General features: G+C 43.8%; 1 protein-coding gene across 3 annotated transcripts in view; it reads right to left on the bottom strand.

Annotated features, from left to right (window-relative positions):
* Positions 1–23750, bottom strand: part of STRN3 (striatin 3) — a 984550-nt gene that overhangs the window by 494170 nt on the left and 466630 nt on the right. For all 3 annotated transcript variants that reach the window (XM_078659406.1, XM_078659407.1, XM_078659408.1), the window contains exon 7: positions 15596–15737. In XM_078659406.1, the coding sequence (XP_078515532.1) occupies positions 15596–15737 (142 nt within the window). The remainder of the gene's footprint in view (positions 1–15595; positions 15738–23750) is intronic.

The raw sequence follows: 23750 nt of genomic DNA, 5'->3' as shown, positions 1-23750 counted from the left end.
AAGGAAAGGCTCTGTGATGGAAAAAGTCTGAATCTCACTGACTCTTCTAGCTGACGTCAGAGCTTAACAGGAGAGCTACTTTCCAAGATACCAACTGCAAGTCAGCTTTGTAAATTGGTTCGAATGGTGGCTTCATGAGCTGTGCCAAGACTGTTCAATTGCCATGGGATTGATGGACGTCTAATCGGGGAAAAAACTCTGAATAATTACTTTAAGAACTCCTTTATCATTCTCTCTGACTAAAGACACGGATGACCTGGCTTCCTGTGATACCTTGAAATAGAAGCCAAATGTACTTTGACTGATGCATGAGTAAGACCTGTCTTGGCTAAATGAAACAAATACGGGAGAATCTGCTCCGGAGAAGCGTGTAAGGGGTGAAGAGACTGTCATGCACCATTGGCAAAACCTCTTCCACTTTGCTACAAAGGTTTTATTTGTAGAAATTGCACGAGAGTGAGAGAGGATATCCCGGCTTTCATCATCAATCTTTAAGGACTGAAACTGAAGCTCATGAGGTTCCATGCTGACAAGTTCAGCGAGGCCAACTGGAGATGAAGAACTTGTCCCCTGTTCATGGAGATCAAATCTTGGAGCAGATGAAACTGAACCCTGGGAGCTAATGATAAGTGGAGAAGCTCCGAGAACCAGAATTGTCTCGGCCATGCTAGGGCTATTAGAATCAAATGACACGGCTCCCATCTCATTTTTTGTAGCACCTTCAGAATCAGCGGAAATGGGTGATATGCATAAGCAAACATCCCCGTCCAGCGGAGCTGAAGAGCATTCCCCCAAGACCCTGGCTGAGGGAACCTACTTGCAAACTGTTTGCACTTCTTGTTGTTGCGACTGGCAAACAGATCCAGACCTGGAGTGCCCCATAAGCGGAAAATTCAAAGGAGCTGATCCTGATTCAGTTGCTATTTGTGACAAACACTTGCTGATCTGCTTAGTGAATCCGCTCTTATGTGGTGTATTCCTGAAACATGTTGAACTTGGAGTGAGATGTTGTGTAGGAGAAGCCAATTCCCAATTTCTTGTGCTTGCTTTGAAAGCGGCTTTGATTTTGTTCCTCCCGGTTTTATTACAGAAAACATTGTTGTTGAACTGTCCGTTCTGACAAGAACTGTAGAATCGTGGATTCTGGGGAGAAAGGCTTGAAGGCCCAAGAACACTGCCTTTAGCTCTAATAAGTTGATGTGTAATTGAGCCTCTTATTCGTTCCAATGACCCTGGATTTCTAGGTCTTGAAGATGCGCTCCCCACCCTTGTAATGATGCATCTGTTATCATTATATAACTAGGTGATTGTGGTTCGAAGATTAGCCCTTCTGATAAGTTTTGTCTTACTCTCCTCCATGACAGCACCTTTTTTTATTCAAGGATTCATGAGAATCAGATTCTCGAAGGCACCTTGAGGTTGCACTCATTAAAGATCCAGAAGTTCTTGTACAGGCCGCATGTGAAGACGACAATTTGGGACTAAGGGGATGCAGGATGACATCATCCCCAACAAGGATTTGAAAGTTTTTCCTGAAATTAACCTTCTTTTCATTAGTTGTGAGGTAAGTTTAAGCATTTTTTGGGTCTGTTCCTGCGAAGGGTACGCTTTTGTTTCTTTGGTTTTCAATGACACTCCTAGAAATTGTATTGACTGGGATGGAGTTAGATGTCTATGTTTATTCGCAAACCTAGAAACCTGAAGAGATTCATGAAACATTCCAGGGATTGCTGAGTGACTCTGAACGTTGGGCCCTTTATCAACCAACCATCCAGATATGGATAAACCTGATTACCTTTCTGTCTCAGATACGCTGCCACTGGCACCATGCATTTTGTGAACACTCTTGGCGCACACCGAAGACCGAAGGATAACACGTTGAACTGGTAGTGGCGCCCACCACTGTGAATCTGAGATACCGTCTGCGATGTACGTGTATTGGAATATGGAAGTATGCATCTAATAGAGCTAATGATGTCATATAAACTCCTTTTCTTAGCATCATCAGAACTTCCTGAAGGGATAGCATACTGAAAGATTGCTTCTTGATTAATTTGTTTAAGCCTCTGAGATCCATTACCTGTCTCCATTTGTTTGATCGCTTTTTTCGAATAAGGAAAAACTGTGAGTAGAATCCTTTCCCTGGCTGTTGGGAGGGCAGAGGGGTGTTGTTGTTTTCTGCGAATAGGAGGTCGATCTGGAGGTTTGCAAAGGAACTCTAGGGTGTGACCCTGACGAATGATGTCTAACACCCATCAGTCTGATGTTACCGAAAACCATTGATGAAGATAGGACGAAAGATAATGGTTCTGATTGAGGCTGTGGAGGGACAAGGTGGTTGGCTTCTTGGGACTGTAACGGTCTTCGAGTAGTGTCCTGTAATTTTCCTCTTGTTGAAGGTTGAGGTCTGGACTGCTGTTGGTAAGACTAATTTGATGCTCGAAATTGTTGTGAATTTGAATATTGACGATACCCTTGCTGATGGTAGGGTTGATATCTATTGGACTGGTAGGACGATCTTTGCTGAAAAGGTCATCTTGATCCTCTGTCCCGAAAGGAATGGAATCTGCCTTGCTGCAATGAACCCAATGCTCTTGCCGTATCCGTATCCTTCTTAGGGGAGAGGTGTGGCGCCGCGGCCAGGGCGACTGACGCTGGAATCTGGGGACCACGGTTCGATCCCCGGCTCCGGCGGCAGGTTAGCCCAGCACCATGTGACTCTGGGCAATAGCTCGCTTAATCTTCCCGACGGCCCCAAGCGCCTAGAGACCCTTACGGGTGATTGTGCGCTTTACAAATGTGGACTTTACTTTACTTTCTTAATATCTTGCAGAGCATCATTAACGTGACTGCCAAATAGATTTTTACAGTCAAAGTGCATGTCCACTATTTTAGTCTGCACTTCCGGTCTGAATGAAGTACCCTTAAGCCACCCCTGTCTGCAAAGTGCTACGGCTCCTGCCATTTGCCTGAACGCCACTGCTGATATATTCATAGCTATGTCTATGGATTCTGAGGCTGCTCTAGCTCCATTCTGTAATATTAGAGTAGCTTCTTCCTTTTTGTCCTCTGGCAGAGGCTATAAAAGAGGAGCTATATCCAACCACATCTGCCTGTTAAAACAACAAATTATTGCCAACGCATTTGAAGCTCTAATGGACGTTGCCGCCATAAGTGCGAAACATTTACCAGTACCATTCAAGTTTCCTTCCTTCCTTGTCAGGAGGAGCCGAACACGTAGATGATGGATTCCTCAAATGTCTTTGCGCAGCCTACATCACCACAGACTCTGGACGGGGATGTCCAATAAGACATGCCGGTGCAGATTCCGAAGCCGGGTATTTTTTCTCAATTCTGGGAACCAAGGCTGCGACAGAAGCCAGTTTCATAATTTTTAATCCCTCATCCCATATATGCTTTACCATGGGGATTGTTTTTACAGATTTTCTAGATGATTCTTTAAAATCATAAAGGAAACATTCAGTTTCCTTAACTGGTAGAGGAAGTTCAAGCCTTTTCAGAAGCCTTTTCCATGAGCTCATGGAAACCCTGAATGTCCTCTGGTGGCGATGTCACCGGTGATGGTGACGGCGATGGAGGGGATGGAACCACATACTGGTCAAATTCATCACCCACTGGATCATCCTGACTTAGCGCACCTTCCTCCGGTTGGTCTTCAACCTCCCTGTCAACCAAGTCATCCCTGATGGTAATGACTTTTGTTGTGAGCACCTTCTGCACCGGCGGTGGAGTTTGTTTAACTGGAGCCTGCACAACAGGTTGTTGTTTATTTGCAACTTCTCTTGAAGAGGTGTTAGCATCAGGGAAATGCTCTGTAGATCCGATACTAACGAAAGACGCATGGAGACAAATTCTGACACCAGGAGTATTATCTATCTTCCTCCTCCTCGTAATCATAAGTGTCTTAAAAAGACTCATAACATTTTGAACCAGTCAGGGGACGATCTTTAAAAGAGAAATCCTCCTGTACTTCTTGGAATTCCTTCTCATCCGTATCCTGGCTTTTAAATTTTAACTGAGAAGGGCTGTAGACGACACCATAATGACTTTCCTCCTCAGACTTCTGCATCTAAAGGAGGTTTGAAGGAGGCAGCTGTGAAATTTTTGTCCAAGATGTAAACTCAACATTGCTGGATCTCTTTGTCGACGAGCCCGTCGATGGTGACAATCTTCTTATAGAAATAGGTCAACGATTTCCTCATTGGAGACTTAAAATTTGTTGTTGACAAGATCATTGACGGAGGTGGTGAAACAGTCATCGACGGGGCCGATATCACACTCATCGTCGACAGTGCCGTCGAAGGAGTAGTCAGCATGCTACTCGTCGTCGTAGTAGCTTTCGTCGTTGTCAATGTCATCAACGCCTTCATCGACGAACTTGAAGACGAAACTCTTTTCTTCTTCGACGGATCAGACGACTGAGCTCTCGTCTCTGAGGCCTTCTTCACAGGAGTATGGGGCAAAGAAGAAGATGATGACTCTTTCTCTATATTTTCCGATCTTCTGCTTTTTTTTAGATCAGTTTTTGGCTCAGACTTTCCCCCTTTGCGTTTAGAAGAAGTCTGAGCCTTAGGATCACCCTCAGATTCCGCATCTGAAGTGGCTTATTTCTTCTGACGCCACAATAGCAGCCTTGCCTCTCTGACCTTAAGAGTCTTAGCCAAAAAGGTTCTGCAATGTTTGCACTTCTTAGGGACGTGCTTTGGATAGAGACAGTAAAGACAATCCTTGTGGGGGTCCTCAGAAAACATTCTGGCCTTCCCAGAGGACCTACAGGGTCTGAACAGCCTCTTTTTAGACCCTTCAGACATCTTGATAAGTTGAAGAAGAAAACAATAACTCAAATCCAGAGGAAAAACTGCAAGTACAGGTCAAAAGTTCAATCAAGGTCACAAACTGAGCAAAGCTCAGGTAGACTCCTTCTCACACGAAGGCTGTTGGAAATCTAAGGTATAATGGCTCTGCTGGGGAGTGTGATCTTAGGGCTGGCCTCTCATTGGTTGGCATTTGGACCACATAATGATATAGGCTACCAAAATCTATGCATATTTATGGTATCTAGGCAGTTTTTTATTTTACTGCTATGCATTTAATTTACCATGAGACTCCCACCATGACGACGGGGAAGATACAAGCATGTGAATCTATGAAAGATTCAATACTGGAGAAGGCGAGACCATCAATATAAAGATTGGTTTACAGACCTCCTAACTTGGCAGGAACAAACATTAACATACACAGAATTACTACCTACTGTCTTCAGACCGAAAAGACATCTGGGATCCCCTGCGCACATACCTGCTGACACATCCGGAGGCCTATCATATACACTATAATAAAATATTGGACAATGTTCTGTTCTTGCAAACATAAAACATAACATGAGACAAGAAATACGAATGGATTTTAGAGAAATACATGTATTGTTTATGGTATTTTGTTACAGTAGAAAGGCGGCATTTACTCAACCAAGTAAATGATTTGTGCCATTTTGTAATGTTTTCCTTTCTGTTCGTAGGGCATAATTTGTAGCAGTAATGTGTGATGTCCCATAAAATAAATTATCGCCAAAAGTTTGGTGGCCTGGGAGCAAAAAGGAAAGTTGCTCCACAGCAGTATTGGGGACCAGTGCAGTGCTTATCAATGAGATCCTGATTGTTATTTTAAGGAAGAACAATGTATGGACTTCCACAATTTAGTAAAAAGTGTACCTAATTGGATAAAGTACATTTTACCTTTCTTATTGCACACTGCTGGACAATTGGTGATACCTTCTAATCTAGTCCTCACAGTGCACACTTAAAACCAGCGTTCTTTTGAAAAACTGAGTGTTGCTTTACTGTTTACTGCCAACAAACCTTGCTTCGAGGGTCTTTCGGGATGCCAACACTCCAGTGTCAAATTGTTTAACTAATATCCACCCAGGGAGGGAGGGTGGGGTGGGGGCTTGGGGGGTGGGTTAGAGGTTGAATTCCTACTGAAATGAGGCGGGGGTAGGGTTGGGGGGGTTGAGAGAGTCCTACTGAGATGAGGGAAGCCTGCTTCAAACCAGCCCTGGTCTCCCTACTAAATTCTCGCCTTTTCCAGGTTTAAAGGTTGAATGATATCCCTCATGGTACCGCTAATAATCCTATTTGTCAGGACAGATTCTACCATGTTATAACTTTTATTTCTTCCACATATTGTACTCATGAATTTTATAACTAGAAACAGAAGCCATAACCGTGTTTTCGTAAACGTTGTTGTCTAAAGTATCCACTGCAGAATTTGTCTGCCAAATATAAGTGGTCGCTGCTCTCGGCTGCTCAGAAATATTGAAATTGAGTCATAATGATAACCAGTTAATAAGACAACATTTTGCTGTCATCCACCGAAATGCTGTGTCAAAGACATTGCTCCACCAGATATTCAACAACAAAGGGATTAGTTCAACAACAAAGGGATTAATTTAGGTCTATCATCCCCTTTGTTATTGTTTTGTTCGTCCTGAGTGGGTCCCTTGCTCACTACCACTGGATTCAAGATAGCCTGGCTGATGACGATTAGGAATACGAAACCGGTCCCAGGATGCTAGTTTCCGATCCAGGGAAGACCTGGCTCGGCAGTTCGGGCTGGACTGTTCCCATGAGGCACAGGGTCAGACTGATTTGCATATGGCCATGTCTGAACTGGGGTGGTGGAGTGAGCTAAAGAATGATGATGATTAAACCCAGATCAGTTGACTGGGGGTGAGTGTTTGATTTGCTGTAGCACTCCGTCCATCATCCCCTTTGGTATTGTCCTGCATTATTGAATACAGGCGCACAGAGCCACTGGCAATCACAAGCGAGGGCACAGAACGGCTCATCCTCAGCTCGTAAGTGAGGCAGGCGCAAGCAACATCAGCTGAAAAAAAGCGCAGAAGACTACCCGGAAGATTCGGTCAAGGCACGTTGACGATCTAATTTAGGGGCTGTTTAGCATTGGCACAAAATGTTAATAGCAAAGGGAACTTTGCCATGGGGAACCTCGTTTTGATGTGCTTTGATAAAAAGGAACAGCCTATCCAGAGTTGGGAGGAAAAATAAGCCAGGCACCAAAATAAAAGTGGCCCATTAGTACATCTGGTGGCTAAATCAGTGGCCCACAGCAATCGGGACGGTTTTGAATTTGTAAGGACATGTTGTTTAGCTGTTTGAACAGACTGCATGGATCTGTGTTTGCTGCACAAAATGGATGTATGTGCTAATAATGGAAATCAACAGTAAAAACAGTCCCACTACAACATAAAATAGTCAAACTGTCAAAACACTGACCCACACACCGGCATCCCAGACCAGCCCCTCTGGCACTGACAGACTGCCTATAGGCCAGTCCGACCCTGTAGCACACTAGCAATGCTTTAAATAACAGGAAGAGACAGATTAGGGTTTTACCATAAATCGATGTTTAAAAAACAAAACCCCTCTATCTGCTCGTTTTCCACCGCTGTCTTCTTTGTGAGTATAAGGGCTTGAAACCCTGCCGGGCGTGCGCGGCTGGGGTCGAAACATGGCCGCTCCAGAGCCTGCATCACAGGCAGTCTGTAGCATATTGATGACTTTGCAGCTCTTATTGCCCCCAAGGGAACCTCAAAACTAGTGCCTGGTGCAGGGCATATTGAATTGCGTGTTGCAGTCAGCTAATGTGATGCACTGGAGTTGACTTAGAGAACCATAACAACAAATTAAACTGAGATCTCAGTTACCATGCAGCAAAATGAATCGTGGCGATAAAAAAACTGTTTTAGCCAACAAACGCAAAACAATTCATAAAACCAAGCACAATTCCTTTTCAAGAATACGGCTTTAACGAGTTATGCGTATGAAGGCATATCAGCAACGATGGAACAGCAGCTCTGCTCGTTCTCCTGCAGATGATGTGTGAGCACGAGGCAGCGACAGGAGCACCATGCAGGGCTGAAAGCACTAAATTAACGAGCGAGTGGGGGGGAGTGCGGCCGAGAGCACACACAGCGTTTCCCTTGCAGGAGCGAGCAAGGGCACCATCTGTTTGAAAGTTAATTACAAACAGATGTTTCAAAGCTCGCTCATGCAAGGCAATCGCCAAACGTGCATGCGTGGCCATTGAAAGCAATGCAATGCGTGCACGTTTTTGGCCGAAAAACAGAATGAATTCCTTAACGTCTACTCCTATGCAGCGCATGCGAGCGGCGTAGGCGAGACCTAATAAAGGCTATCTTTCAAAACAATGCCCAAACGGTGATAAAACAAGCATTTGCAATGCAATAGGTCTCGCAGCATTCAAGTTTGAGTTATTGGCATTGTATATGACAATGTGTTGCATGAATTTTTTTGCAAACTCTGTATTGGCTGGTGGTGTTTGTGCCCGGTGAAAGCGTGCACTGACGGATGGTGGTGTTTGTACCCGGTGAAAGCGTGCATGAACAACTTATGGTGTCTGTGCCTGGTGAAAGTGTGCACGGACGGCTGGTGGTGTGTGCCTGGTGAAAGGGTGCACTGGCGGCTCGTGGTGTTTGTGCCCGGTGAAAGAATTCACTGATGACTTATGGTGTCTGTGCCTGTTGAAAGTGTGTACTGACGGCCGGTGGTGTGTATGCCTGATGAAAGCGTGTACTGATGGCTGTGGTGTGTGTGTGCGCCTGTTGAAAGTGTGCACTGATGGCTGGTGGTGTGTGTGCATGGTGGAAAAGCGTGCACTAACATGTTTAAAAGTAAAGTGCGCCATACTGTGATTGCTACAATAGTTAATTGTGGATGTGTTAACAATTGATGCGTGCACTGATGGCTGGTGGTGTGTGTGCCTGTGGAAGTATGCACATATGAAGAAGTGGTGAGCGGTCAGAAAAGGCGTTCCCAATAACATTACCTTTTTTAAACTAATATTACATTTAAACAGATTCTCCTCTTGTTGGCATTGACAACAGACATGTAAATGTCCACTATTTTCATATAAAGTTTCAGATTAGACTTTATACTGTTTACAGTTTTGAGCTGAAAAAAACGTGATATGTAAAACGAAATGCCCGAGATTACACATTTTAAGAGGGGGGAAGCCGGGATTTGACCTCAGACGTTCTGGTTCAACAACTGGAAATGTAGCCTCTAGGACACATCTACTATCTTCCCACCAACGACCGTTGACATGTGAGGCCCATGTGCCCAAAACTACATGCACCACCTATCTTCAAGCATTGTTCTCCGTCTGGGGCCAATGTCCCCCTCAACGCAGCTGCTGCTTTGCCTGGTAAAACTACTAAATACAAATTCAACACACCAAAAGTGCTTAGGTGAAATCCCCACATTCAGGCAAGGATATCACCTGACCTCGGTGGCAGCCCGTCTCAAACAAAACAAGAGGTGGGGGGCAGGGAGGGTTGCTGAAACCTTTCAGAGGCGGGCTGGTTCTGGGCCTCTCAGAAAGGGTAATTAAAGTCACATTCTCGGAATCTGCTAAAGCACCTGATACTACACGCAGCCTAAATAGAAATTTAACTGGGGAAGAATGGTTTCCATGCTTTAATTATTTTAAAGCGTGTCAGGAAAGTGTCATGCGGTCATCTTAGCCCAGGCTGGAGAAGACAGAGGGGGGGCTGAAGCCCCTTTAGCCCAATTTATTTAATGTATGCATTTTTATCTCGCACGGACTTTACCCGAAGGTGTCAGAGCGCTTCACAATAGGAACAGAACTGATGCATGAGAACATTACAAGTGAGCAAATTACAAATGCAAACGTACATTACATGAGGCAAAAGTGACAATCGTGAGCCAACAAAATACAAGAGGTAGCAAACGATGCATTACAGGAGAAAAAAGTGACGTGTGCAGGTTACAAAAGCGTCAATAAATGGAGGACACTCAAACACAAAAACACAAACATTACGTAGGCAATGGTGGCACTTGTGCAAGAATTGGAAGCAAACAAAATGTAAGAGGTAGCAAACAGTGTGATACAAGAGAAAAGTGACGTGTGCATGTTATAAACGAGTGCCAAACATAGGTACAAGGATAATACTGCAATAGATGGCAGACTCACACCACAAGAACACACTGGGAAGGCACTTCCATAGTCATGGAAAGAAGAATTTTCTATAATGGAAGGTCTTCCTTCAGGTAAAAGAGAGGGCGTGAATTAAGTTTTGAAGTGTCTTTGAAGGAGAACTTTGAGGTCAGTTTTGATGGCTGCCTCTCTCTCTCGCTCTCATACTCGCTCACACTCTCTCTCTCTCATATCGCGGAAGCAGCAAGCACTTGATTGTAAGGGCCAAAGAAAGTAAAGTAGTTTAAAAAGTCCACCGCACCATTCATGTAAGTGCATGAGGTGGCATCAAATTTACAGGTCCCTCTCGCGGCCTGCATGACTCCGGGGGAACGCGCGCGGGGGTGGGGGGGACGGGCTAGGAGGTCGGGGGTAATGAAATCAATACAGTAATAAAACCAAATAAACTAAACTTACGGGATGAGGCACCTCCTCCGCCGGCAGCCGATCCTGCGTCATAACATCACGTCTCCCTCAGCCCCCCTCTCTGCCCGATGTCCCATCTGCTGGGGCCCCTCAGCGATGCTCTCTTCTACCTTTCTCCCATCCTTCCGGCGGGCCCGGTCGGATTAGAGTGATTAGTTTGGCAGTACCAGCCTCGCACCCGCAAATAAACGCTGGCGTCTTTCTCCACAATGCACCGGTGCCCTCTGATTATGATGAATTTCCTCTGCCCACCGCCACCACTTTGCCCCGGAAACCTCAGATATCTGCCAGCACAGAGATGCCACTCACTCACCACACCACTGCCACGTGCCCCGTACGCCCGTCTCACCTGGTTGTACTTGTAAAGGTCTAAAGCGAGGATTAAAATCCCATGCCAACACACTGCCACCGCGACTATGGGCAACATCAAATCCCTGTACGGCATTTATTTTGTATATTAAAAAGAGTAGAAACTCCAACTTTGACTCAGGAGCGTGCAGCCGACGCTGCCACGCGCCGAAGTTGTGAAACGTGCCTGGTCTTCGTTCATTTACAGTCATGTGCTTCTTCCACCACCCCGCACTTCATCTCTTCGTCTCAGTCGTCTCGCAGGTTCTCTTTCGGCATTGCCTTCTTTCTTTATTGTTTTCCACAAACACCATTTCTCCCTTCTATCTTCGCACTCACCACACGCCCCCAGCGATTCAGACTTGAGCGAAACCGAAACCTTCCGTGGGGTGGGACTTCCGTCTTCGGAAGCCCGCGCACGCACCCACTGAGTGCCACGGAGAGAAGCAGTGCTGGTGACGCGGGGCTCCCATGCCCGAGGGAGAGCCCCGCGGTGGCGGCTGCAGTCCGGAGTGGCGGTAAGTGGGGTGGGGGGCATATGTGCATGCGTGCATGGGGGGGGGCATGTGTGCGTGCATGGGCGTTCGTGTGTGTGTCTCTGTGTATGCGCATGCGTGTGTGGTGTTGGAGCTTCCCAGGAAACAGCAGCTGGCCACAGAGAGCGCGTGGCCCGCTCCGATCGCCTTCTTGGACAGGAAAAGTGCGCGGCCAGTTGCTGTCTCCTGGATAGCTGTGTCGCTGATTATAGGTCTCTGCGAGACCGCGGTTATGCGAGACCTAAAAAGCAGATTTTTTTTATAGAACTCTCCTTGTTCCTGAAAGCTGGGAAGATGGTAATCTTAGCACATTGTTATGGTTTTTTCTTTTTTTTTCTTTTAACACAGCACTTTTACATTTAAGCATTTAAAAAAAAAACTTTTGCTACATTTTGGCTGTTCTCTCCGTTCCCTCTAGGAGAATCGACAAACTATAGGTTTGTTTGCAATCCCCATAATGTTGAATATGGAGAATCCAAATATGATGGATACATTTTGTATTAACATTGGTTCTTTATTGCTTTGGGGGGGAAATGACCACATTAATCTCCCGACAAAGTTCCAGGTAGGCCACATGCAGAGAGGAATCCAGTTTAACAAAGGGCCCCTGCTGGTGTCGCTGTATGCAGATATTATTCTCTAGGTTAGGGACCCACAGATTAATTTAGATCCACAAATTAGAGAGATTATTAGATTTTGTAAATTCTACGGCCTCGGAATAAATGGGCACAAGTCAGTGATATTCCCCCCTCACTGTTGGTAGGGTGTAATGGGATTGTGAATTCCCACTTGCTTGAGGTTCTGACTCGATTAAATACCTAGGGATTCACATACATTTGGACACCGCCAAAATTATTAAACTAAATTATAGTAAGGCTGTACACACACTCGAAAAGCAGGTGGACAGGTGCCTTAGACTCCTACTTCTAATTGGAGGACGTGTGGCTGTGATCAAAATGATTGTCCTTCCCAAATTTCTATATCTCTTTAATAATATTCCGATTCCACTAACAAATCAGTTTTTCATAACTCTACGTTCCCACCTTATTCGAATGACCTGGGGGGGCAGAAGGCCTAGGGTCCGCTAGGAGGCGATGACATTACCTTACAATAGAGGAGGAGTTGGTGTCCCTAATCTTCAGCTATACTACTTAGTAGCACAATGCAGTTATGCACTCTCCTGGTTTCACCCAGATGTCAGGATCCCGTATTTGCGCCCTAAAGCTGACCTGGTCTTACCCGACACACTTAACACCGTATTACCTCTGGGTTTCGCACGAGATCCAAATGACATCCAAACCGTCTCTACCACTAGCTGGGCCTGGCAGAAGCTAAAAAAGAGTTTTGGGCTCCCTGGCACTATACTCTCCTGGACTACCGATTCCCAGCAGCCGTTGGATACCCATCAAAGGAGAAAGGATTGTTCAACGCACACTTTCAAATACGATCTACACACATTTGGGGACTTTTACATTGGTGGGCAAACATTCTCTGTTTCGGAAGGGGTTAAGTCTAGTGACGCCTCCTTTATGGACCAATTTGTACTTAGTCGTATAAGGTCAGCATTGAGAGCATTGGTTCCTGGATTCCCGTTGGAACCTGAATCGTGAGCCCCCCATCCATTGCTTTAGATAGTACTGGAGGGAACACTTAATCTGCAAGATGTACAGAGCATGTGTTGACAATCCCGATTAACAACTTCAAATTAAGGGCTTCCTGGGTGACAGATCTAGGGCATCCCATTTTGGACGATCAGTGGGCAGTATATGCTGCAGTCCAACCAAGAAGGCATCCCTGAACAGCCGGCTCAAGCTGATTCAGATTAAATTTCTACGGAGAACGTACATTACCCCAGAGATGACACATAGATTAAACCCAGACAAACCTCACTGTTGTTTAAAGTGTAAATCCCCGCACGCCGAATTTGCACAGCTCTTCTGGAACTGTGGCAAAATCAAAGCCTACTGGGTTGCAATGTTCCAGACACTAGAGCAAAGGATAGATTTAGACATCATTCCCACTCCTGAGGTCGCACTGCTGTGACAAACATTCCTAAAGCTGTTAGGAAGTTTACCGCTATAGGGTTACTTTTGGCTAAAAGAGAAATTGCAATTAAATGGGGGCGCAAACATGCTCCGACACTAAAGGACTGGCTAAACAGTCCTGCTTGTTGCAACACCAACTATGATTTATACTACACTACGCTCCCCAGAGCGTCCCGTCCTAGGGACATTTGGGGCCTGTTCAAGCACTACACGTCATCAGCGCAGTCACAATCTGCCACACAACTTGAACGTGGACTTGTACCGACTGGAGTTGGCTGAGAGGATATCGCATCGACCATAGAAAATAGTGTATTTTTTTTTTAAATCATGCTTTTTAAATGTGTTTATTTTTGGAAAAACGAATACAGGGGGTACGAAACATTGACAGGCTGGAGTATTGCTTATATAATTGCTGATTTACATGTTCATTATGAACAGAATATTGTTGTTGCCAACGTCTTTGTGGAACCGACGAGTTACTTAATTGCTGAAGTATTGGCATTATCATCCATAAATTTATACCAACATTTGAAGATGCAATGTTATACTTTAGAAATTGTTAAATAAAGTTTAAAAAAATCTATAAGGAGAGCACTGAAGGAAGCATATCTATAGGTTGATAGAACTCAGAAGGGAGAAAGTCTGCTCCTGTCACATTGCATTCCATAAGCCTACTTTCCCATTTACACCTTCTCCAGAGTAAAGGAGTGTTATAAGGCAATCACATTGCCTATTCAATGATGCAAATGCCACTGATACCCAAAACTTTTCTCAACGAGCTACAGAGTAGACCACCATTGTGTACAAATTGGAATATTCATGAAACAATCCCATAATATTTTAGTATTATTTTTAATCAGAATGTCATTAATAATGTAAACGAAAGGAATAGAATCCTCCACATCTCGCTCTAATCAACGTTTCTTAAAAGCTACTACATCTTCTCCAATTAATTTAGGAAATAAGCAATAGAGGGCTGTCGTTTTGTATACATCTCTGCTTCAAATGAGTCTGCCCGGACATCGAGCAGAGTACTGTTTACAGCCAAGCCTAAAAGGTTCACTACATAGTTCTAGTCTCTCCGTATATGGTCTTGTATTCTGAATCATAAAACTATCACCTGTGTCCCTCTCAGACTACAGGGTGCGAAGATAGGTTTGCACTAATCTCATTAAAGAGGACCTAGCTATTTGAATCTTATGACCAGATTAATCCAAAGTGAGCTACTAAATGCCCATCACGCGTGCGGTCTACTGGCCTACCCCTGTCACTGAGAAACAAACACCAATTACGGTTAAGATGAATACGAATCTTAGCCTCAACAACCAAGCAAAACAAAGTATCATGACAATTCATGTACACTGACCATCTAGATATTGATAGTAAATAGTCACCTTAAGTACTTTACAGCATCAGCCAACAATCCTCAAAATGTAACAAGTCGATTAGATAGCACATCACTGTACAAACCACATCTACTTGCTAAAGTTATATCGAGAAGCGACTTAAGAAATCTAAATCTCAAAACTACTGTTACAGATAAAAAAAAATCCAGAAAAAAACTAGGATAAAACCACCTCACATTTTTTCAGATTTCAGTTTGTTTCAGCTTCTACACAACTACCTGTTTGTGATGCATGTAAGACATAATACAGGGCAGCAGCATATTTCAACAGAACCAGTAAAACAACCATACACAAACGCACATCTGACTTCACTTTGAGCACGTGTATCAACTGCAGTGCAGTTTTTCTTTTCTTCTAAAAAGACAACCCTGACCTCGTTGATGGTTCTACTCATGGTTGGATTGCCCTAGTGGTGACTTTGTCACATACAGAAATGTTTACCCCACCTCCCTGGTCAGAAAAGTAAAACAGCAATTACAAAATAGCTTAAGATGCTTTTTTCCCAAAGCAGCATCTGCGTGCACTCTACTAACAAACCGTTAAATGTAAAGAGGATATTTACGCCCCAGAGAGTCAGAAAACCTAAAAAACAAACATCTACAGTCCCAAAAGTAGCAGTCATATAATCACTGCAGGTTCGTGTGAAGCTCACACTCAACTCGGTAGTGTGTCATTTTACTGCTCAATCACAAATGTAATTCTTTAATGTACAAAAAGATGACTTGCAATAAGGGCCTGTAGAAACCTTGCAGGACAGGACACCCCTGCTTCTTACCCCATTCAGTCCCATCTCCTGAGCTCCTTGCTTCACCAGCGCCTTCTCCATCTTCAGCAGTCACTAAAAAATCAAACTCTTTCAGGGCTTCTTCGGTGTCGGCATCATCCGTAAGGTCAGCCGCAAGGCCCTCGTTCCCAATCTGAAAATGAACACAGGGAGTTTCTGAGCTGCCCTTTGCTCCTCTCAAGTATGATTACATTGAGAGTTTAGTTGCCTGACAATATAGATCCAAACCACTGTGGTGCATGCAAGGTACTAGTTATAGTTTAAATAGCAGTCTTCTGGTTTAAAAAGGAGAAACAATGAAAAACTCACATTCAACATTAAATTTAATTTAAAGGCATCCACACTGATTAAAAAACATAAATGCAATGAGTAGCAGTTTTTCCCTTAATCAAAATGAATGATATACAGTCATCAGCTTTTCTTGGTCAATAATACTATGATCACTACAAGCATCAACACTGATCCACAACTGGCTCTTCAATACACTCCGATCATTCATGGTCAAGGTAAAACAAAACAACAAAAACAAGCATTGGCATAGCCAATAGGTCTTGCCTTTGGGACATTATAAGTGTTTAGCTATGCAACAGTTGATGTTGCACCAAGGATAGTGCGCTGCACAATTAAATACTTAAAAGGTCCCAAAGGCAAGACCTATTGGCTATGCCAATGCTTGTTAATACATTGCTGTGATTATTTTCAATGGAAATCCGCTTATTCTGAACATTTCCGAAAAATGCCAAAGCTTGCAACATCTTTGTTGAACATAGCACGTGGGATTATGTTACACACTTATTTTGACTCCAATTTCTGTATAACTGCATTCCAAATACAAAATCTTAAGATTCCCAAGAACATTCCACAGTAAATACCAGAGTTATGACACATACTAATAAAAGGAAGAGAGAGAGGGGAAAATGTACAGAGCACAAATATCTTTCTACAGTGGCACGGTCATTCATTTCTGATTAATATGCTCTGTAAGTTTCTTCCTTTCCTTTTCTTAATGGTGACTAAGACACTTCTCACTGCCTTTAAGCCTGAGAATGTTTCCACTTCCACTAAAGTGCAAAAATATAAGGGCCTATTAGCAAAGGTTAGACAAAACGAAAGAGTAATATTCGCATTGCGCCCAATTTAGAGCTTTTGGTACATACAAATATGAATTGTGCATAATGCATACCGTACTTTATGTGTATGCTGCATGAAATTCTTGTTCATTGGTAAGTCACGCTCACTCTCCTACCCCTACATTCGTGTAATGTACACTATGCAGCATTGAGTTACAGAAATGCATTAAATCCAGAATGATTTTCAAATTTGACCTTAAATGTCACCCCCTCCTGCAGACATCTTATGTGTTGGTGCTCTTCACTGAAATGTCTGTACTAGGCACATTACGTCCTGGGGTGTCCGTGATCAAGAGGTGCAGCACAAGCATTCTTAGGCCTTCGTGAGTACCTAAAAGGTACTAACTATTGGGTGTACAATGCATTTCCATTGCATGTTTAGCCAGTGCTCTGACAATTGTGGTTACAATGTCACTTCTGAATTGCATTTGCATTGTAAGCGCATTTACATAGGGGAACTACGCAGAAGTAGCCCGCAATTACATGTGCACATTATCATCTTTTTATGCATTTTTTGTACGTTATATTTTCCAATCGAGAGTCTACAATATATTTAAATATTTCCCACTTTTAAGGAGTGTGTAGTGAAATATGTTGCTCTAAAGTTTAAGAAAATACCATCACAGATGTGTGTTTCTCCTTTTGTTTGAAACATCCAGTGTGAGCTGTGTAATGGTGTTTATTTATTGCAAAATAACTGGGTAGGGACAAAAGGCTGTGCGTTTAACAGGTAGGAGGGGTGATGGGGCACAGTACAAGTTGTTGTACACCGAGGCACCATTTATACAATTCCATTCCACGTGCAATATATTTCACATATTTACAATTTTATGCCAAAAATCACACAATGTTCGGTAAAGTGGAAAAGACAGGATTCCAACACAAGATTCCTGGTTTCAAAGTTAGCACATTAACCACTAGGTAGCATCGGAGTGTAGCAATGCTTTTTCTGTATCTTTATAAGTTTGATTAGTATGGTAACCTCGGTGGAGTGAATTTCATGGAATTACAATGGTATCATAAGAGATAAAAAAAAATCATGCACCAGATGGGCATCCTCCAAAATGGTTACATTATGACAAAATCGACAAGTTGAATATATGTATTTATTGTGGATACATTTTCCATGTGAATCCACATTTCCTTACTGGGAAAAAAATTCATTTTTAAGAAACAAGTTATGCATATGGACTCATGTTCTAAACACTGATTCCTACCGAAATGGTCTCGAATTTCATTGAATGACCTTAATAATTCAACAAACAGAAAACACAGAGTATCTGAAATTTGTGAAGCTGTCTTTTGGAAACTCCGTACATTTAGACAAGTAAAAACAGGGAATATAGTCTCAAAATTATAGATTTTGCAGGTGAAGACATCCCGGCAAAGGCTACATTTTCGCTAAGGAATCGTCACATAAAATGTTTAGCAGGAAAAGTTCCCTGCAAAACCATTTTTTGGAAGGAAATTGTAACCAGGGTTTAAATGGTGTCTCTTCTAGTTTTCTGTCCCTTACATTTACTGGAGTATAAAAAAAATTCACTCAAAAAGATCTAGATTATTGTGCATGATTTACCAGAAGGATGCTCAGTTAATGCAATAAGCTGTGAAGAACTATGCCCCGCATGCTTACAAAAAGTCTCAACCTCACTGAAAGGCCAATGATGCTACGTGGTTATAATCAAATACATCTAAAAAAAAAAAAAAAAGTGCATAAGTAATACTAGACTACAAGACTGCTATGCTCAACTACCCTGAAAACGCTGCTGTTCGCCTTTCTATGAGAGAGACCACTTTCTGGAAGCATCCGTATGCAAACAATAACAAGGACTCGAGGGGAGACTAGGAGGAGGCACACTACTTACAAGTTTTAAGGGGGTAGTTAAGGAATTCACTGACATTAAACAACCGGCATAAATCCACGTGGCCGTGAAAGTGAAACCGATCGTGTTAATTACCCACTGCAGCCGCCCGAAGCAGCTGTTTTGAAGCACACTCGTGCTTGTGGCAGCATCCGCCTTGCGGGAGCGAGCAACAGCCAATTAGCATGCGCGACACTGCTCGCTCCCGCAAGGTGAATGCCACCACAAGCACGAGTGTGTGCTTGAAAATGAGCAGAGCGACGGCTAAAGGCCCTCCTATGCAGCGCATGCGTGCTGCGTAGGTGAGACCTAAAAAGCATGCAGAGCAGTTCTAATTTCAAAAGAGCATTGTCGACACAAATGTAATCTACTTTGTACTCTTATACATGTACCCTTCACATCTATCAAGGGAGGGTCACTCAAATGAAAAAGTAACAGGGAATAGATTCATACAAACACAGACTGTCCCAATCAATTAAGGCAACATAAGATGATTTCAGTGTCCTGTAATCAAGGTCATCAGATAATGTAAACTCTTGGATAGCATTATTCAGCTAACTATTGAAAATTACACAAGTGGTGTCTCCTATGAAGCTCAGACAAAATTAGAAACTAGTTATCAGAGAATTAGGGAAGAATCACAGCACACCTACACAGACATGCTATAGATGTGCTGTCCTTACCCGAGCCATTTGGCACCATAGGTTGAAAGAGCTATGGCTAGTAGCGAAACAGTCTCGTGATCCTAAGCCTCCTAATCTTAATCTGTGACACAGTGCTCAACCTGCACACCATATAAATCAAGAATGGCTGTGAAATCCATACTGCAGCTCTAGTGGAGTCTGGTCCAGATCTTCTGTTTTCTACCCTACCCAGTCTCTTTGCCCTAGGGTGTGCACTTAGAAACTGATTTCGGAGAAGCACTGCTATAATAAAGAGGCAATTTAGGACGAACATCAAAGTCTTTCTGTGCAAAACCGCAATCCTGTGAGTAGGGCAATAGCAGCAACCTGGATTGTTATTTTTCCTAGCCAGGTTATTATTGGGATAGTAGTTTGGTGGTGGTCTACCTTTATTAAATCCTATATGTGAAGAGTGAATTAGGTTACTCAGCTGGGCAGACTGTTCATACATGTATTTTTGGTTGCTATGGGGCTTGGGATTAGCAACCCTAGGGGCAAGAAATGTTAGAGCGCAGAATTTGGTGTACCGATATTGAGAAGCAGGTAAAGATGTACATAAAAAAACAGAAAGGTCAGAAAAGGCAAGATAACCCTAATGTGTACTAACGGGGAAAGGAACTCGGGTAAGACTGAAAACGTACCACCGCAATATTAGTCTCGGTGCATATTACTCTTACAAATAATCAAGCTGGCTCTCTATACGCTGTACTAAAAAGTACACTGTGCAGAGAGTCCAGTGTGTCCCCAAATGGTTTACAGAGGCTAAAGTAGATAACACTAATTCTATTGTAGTGTGGTCAAGCAGTTAGGCTTATCAGAGGGTAGTGCTAAGCATTTGGTCTCACAGAGGCAATAAAAGAGACACACACTCAAAGAATAAAACCGACCCAAATTAAGAAAAATAACACTTTTTAGATATGTTTAACCACCATGAACTTCGTTCAAAGGTAAGTACTTTTGCGCTATCGCATTTACAAGGAAGTAAGACTTTCAAAGACATGCACCTTTACGCACAATGCAAACCTATGGAGGAAAACTCATAAATTTCAAAAAATGTAAATACAGTTGATTTCAGAGGTTCACCTTCTGTGTTTAGGCCAAGGTCCAAAGTACCACCAGCAGTTCTTTGGAAACTGCCCGGGTTTCACTGGGAGCAAGGGGCTGGTGAAGTTGGTAGCTGGGCATGCTACGAAGGGGACACCTACAACAGGGGGACATGAGGACAAGTCCATGAGCTCTTAAACAGGGGCTTGCATTGAAAGGGGTCTTGGAGCAAGGGAGTACAGCCTGTTCGTTGACACCCAGGCAGGGTTGCTCAGGTGCAGATTGGTTAGGTCAACTGGGTTGGACAAGCAAAGGTGCTCTTTGTGGTTAGGGACAAACAGCTGGCAGGGAAAAATCCGGATAGCTGGGCCATTCACGAAGTGTGTCTCAGTGACACTGACGTCCCTCGATGGCTGTTTGTTCCTGGTGCAGTGAGAATCAGGACTGGACTCTCACTGTTGGTGTTTGGTGCAGGGCGTGCGGTACTGCTGAGATTGGTGCTGCGGGGTTCTTGTTGGTCCTGGTGTCTTAACACTCCGAGAAAAGACAGATCTGACATTCCAGAGCAAGAGTACCTTCCCTTGATCATCTGCAGGATTGGTTGGGCCAGGGAGATGCAAGGCAATGACCGGATTCTGCTGGTCAGTGCCTCTGAGCTCTATGGGAGTAGCTTTTCTACTCTGAGGGAGACTGTAGGTGATTTTCGAAGTGCTGGCAGGCTACCCGAGGCTTTGGTAGTTCTCCAGCTTCCAGGATGAGTCACTGTTGCGACTGTTGAGAGAGGTGGGAGCAGGAAAGATTTTGCACCAAAGTTTTTCAGCTCTAATGCTGTTCTCACCAGGCAGTGACTCTTCTTTGTCCGTCACTTGATCCGTCGAATCCGAGATCTTGGGTTCGGGAGTGCCACCAAAATACTCAATTTAGGGGCGCTGTGGGGAGTGACAGGTAGTAGCTAATGGGCTACCTACCTTTAGAGTGCCTACACTCTCTATAAGAGCACTTCCTGTAGGAAGTGGGCATAACCGTGACCCCAGAATGCTAATCCTGCCCAAATCAAGATGAAGTAATCTAAAAAGTGGGGTCCACATCCACTGGACCACCTTAGGGGTGGTGCCGACTGAAGGTGGTCCCACCTTCTAACCTTACTAATTTTCCCACCTGTCTTAAAAGTGGGGTTAGGATGGGGCGGGTTAGGATCTCCACTATCTGGAGAGGCCCGAGTCAAATAAAGGCGGCAGGGCCTTTGAGGCTTCCCACTTTAAAAAGGCTCAACCTGCCATGTCGAGTATTCAGGTTTTCAGGTTTTAATGTCTTTATTTCGATAATAAAATCATAAAAGACAAAATGAAAACATTACAAAACAAAACAACCACTATACATTAGGTTATATAGAGAACCAATAAACATATTATTAACTTTACACTGAAGTCACGGTTAAAACTAATTATTAAACTTTGTTAGTTTTACAAGACATATATAAACCTGGAGCTAAAAGGGCAAAATTAGCACATTTAAAAAGATAAGATCTTACATGATACAATTAGGATAAAAATAAGTTCCTTCTAGCCCTAATTGCCCATGCCCAGCCTAAAAATTTGGCCAAGCATATCACAAAAGTTTCCGAGGTATTAGTTTTCAACACCCAGATTGCCTCGGAAGACTTTCTACAAGAAAGGCGTTTGAACAGGGGTTTTAGCCATGTTGAACGAGGTTCTGAATACTGTGGACAAGCAAACAATAGATGACCCTCTGTTTCTTTATGATCTAGGCACCAGCTACAGGAACTAGAAGAAGTTTTACCCCAGGATGAAGTAAATGAATTCAAAGGTAAGGCACCCACTCGAAACTGATGATAACGTTTCTTATCCAATGGTCTGGTGATGGTGTCCCAGTAAATCTCACGGGAGGGATCTAGCTTAAAGCTTAGAAATCTTCCCGTTAGGCTTCCAGAACTGGAGGCGGTTACCAAGGAGAGACGGGTTGAGGCCCAAAATAGTTCTTTGAATTCTTTTTTAGATGGGAAAGTAAAGATGTATTAAACCCATGTCATGCAGGCTCTTTTTCACCGAACGAAGCCATGGGATTCGTTCAGAACCCCCCATGGACCTCACTTCTGCTAACTCCTTTGCAAAGAGTGTGAGATCCTCGGAGGTCCACAAGCGCCTCCAAGTAGCCACTACTCTAAATCTAGCCATGTCCATGATTGGTGGGCAACCCATATCATGACAAAGGGGTATCGATGGGGAGGATTGTGGCAACCCTACCAGGTTCCGAAGGAATTTGCACTGGATTCTATAAAGACTAGAAAGATCCATAAATCCCCATAACTCGGCCCCATAAAGTATGGCGGCGTTTATTTTAGTGTCATAAATTCTCAAGGCAGGGATGACCCGTTTTGTAATAGATCTCTTCTGCTCACGCAAAAGACATCCGGTCAATTGGGCGAATTTTAACTGCTGGGTCGCTATTTGATCTTTCCACGACAGACGGCGATCCAAGGTGACCCCCAGATAAGTCATGGTTTCAACTTGTTCCAAGTTGACCCCGCTCATTTGAACGTTACTACGTACGATGTTATTCCTGGTTAAAACCATGAACTTAGTTTTGCCCACATTTATCTGGAGATCATTTTTCACACAAAACTCCTCAAAACGGTTCAAGGCCCGCTGTAGGCCTCCCCGGGTCTTGGATAGGAGTAAGGTGTCGTCGGCGAAGATTAGCATGGGGAATTTGGTCCCTGCCAAGGCTGGGGCATCAGTATGGGTGGCCGAGAAGAATTTTGCTACTTGGTCTATAAAGAGTAGGAAGAGAGTGGGCGCGAGAACGCACCCCTGTCGGACTCCTCGGGTTACAGGGAAGGAATCCGTGTGTTGTCCTTGTTCTCCCCACCTTACCCTCGCGTAGTTCTCTTCGTGTAATCTGATGATCATCTCTAGTAATTCTCCAGGCATACCCAGGTCCCTCAATACCTGCCACAATTTACCCCTGGGTACCAGATCGAAGGCTGACTTCAGGTCTATAAATGCGGCAAAGATGGTACCACCGCCTAGCGTAACAACCTTCCAGAAGATCATACAAAATCGTAGCACCTGATCGATGGTACTCGTACCAGATCTGAAGCCTGCCTGCATGGGAGACAGTATGTTTTCAGAGTCCATCCACCCTTGCACTCTGGCCAAGATCATACGGGCAATGACTTTTTGGAGGCAGTCGATTAAACTAATCGGGCGATAGTTGCCCGGATTAGACCTGTCTCCTTTTTTATATATAGGAAGAATCTCAGCCCCCTTCCAGGTTTAGGGGATGCATGCACCCTTTGCTATAGCATTAGCTATGTTTGTTAAATATGGCACCCAGAGAGCAGTATTGGTTTTAAACAAATCGGCTGGTATTTGGTCCAACCCAGGAGCTTTCCCCCGCTGAGTTA

The sequence above is a fragment of the Lissotriton helveticus genome, chromosome 9, assembly GCF_964261635.1.
Source record: "Lissotriton helveticus chromosome 9, aLisHel1.1, whole genome shotgun sequence".
Lineage (NCBI taxonomy): Eukaryota > Metazoa > Chordata > Amphibia > Caudata > Salamandridae > Lissotriton > Lissotriton helveticus.
The sequence above is the reverse complement of the archived record's forward strand: the minus strand, read 5'-3'. Positions and strand labels throughout refer to the sequence as shown.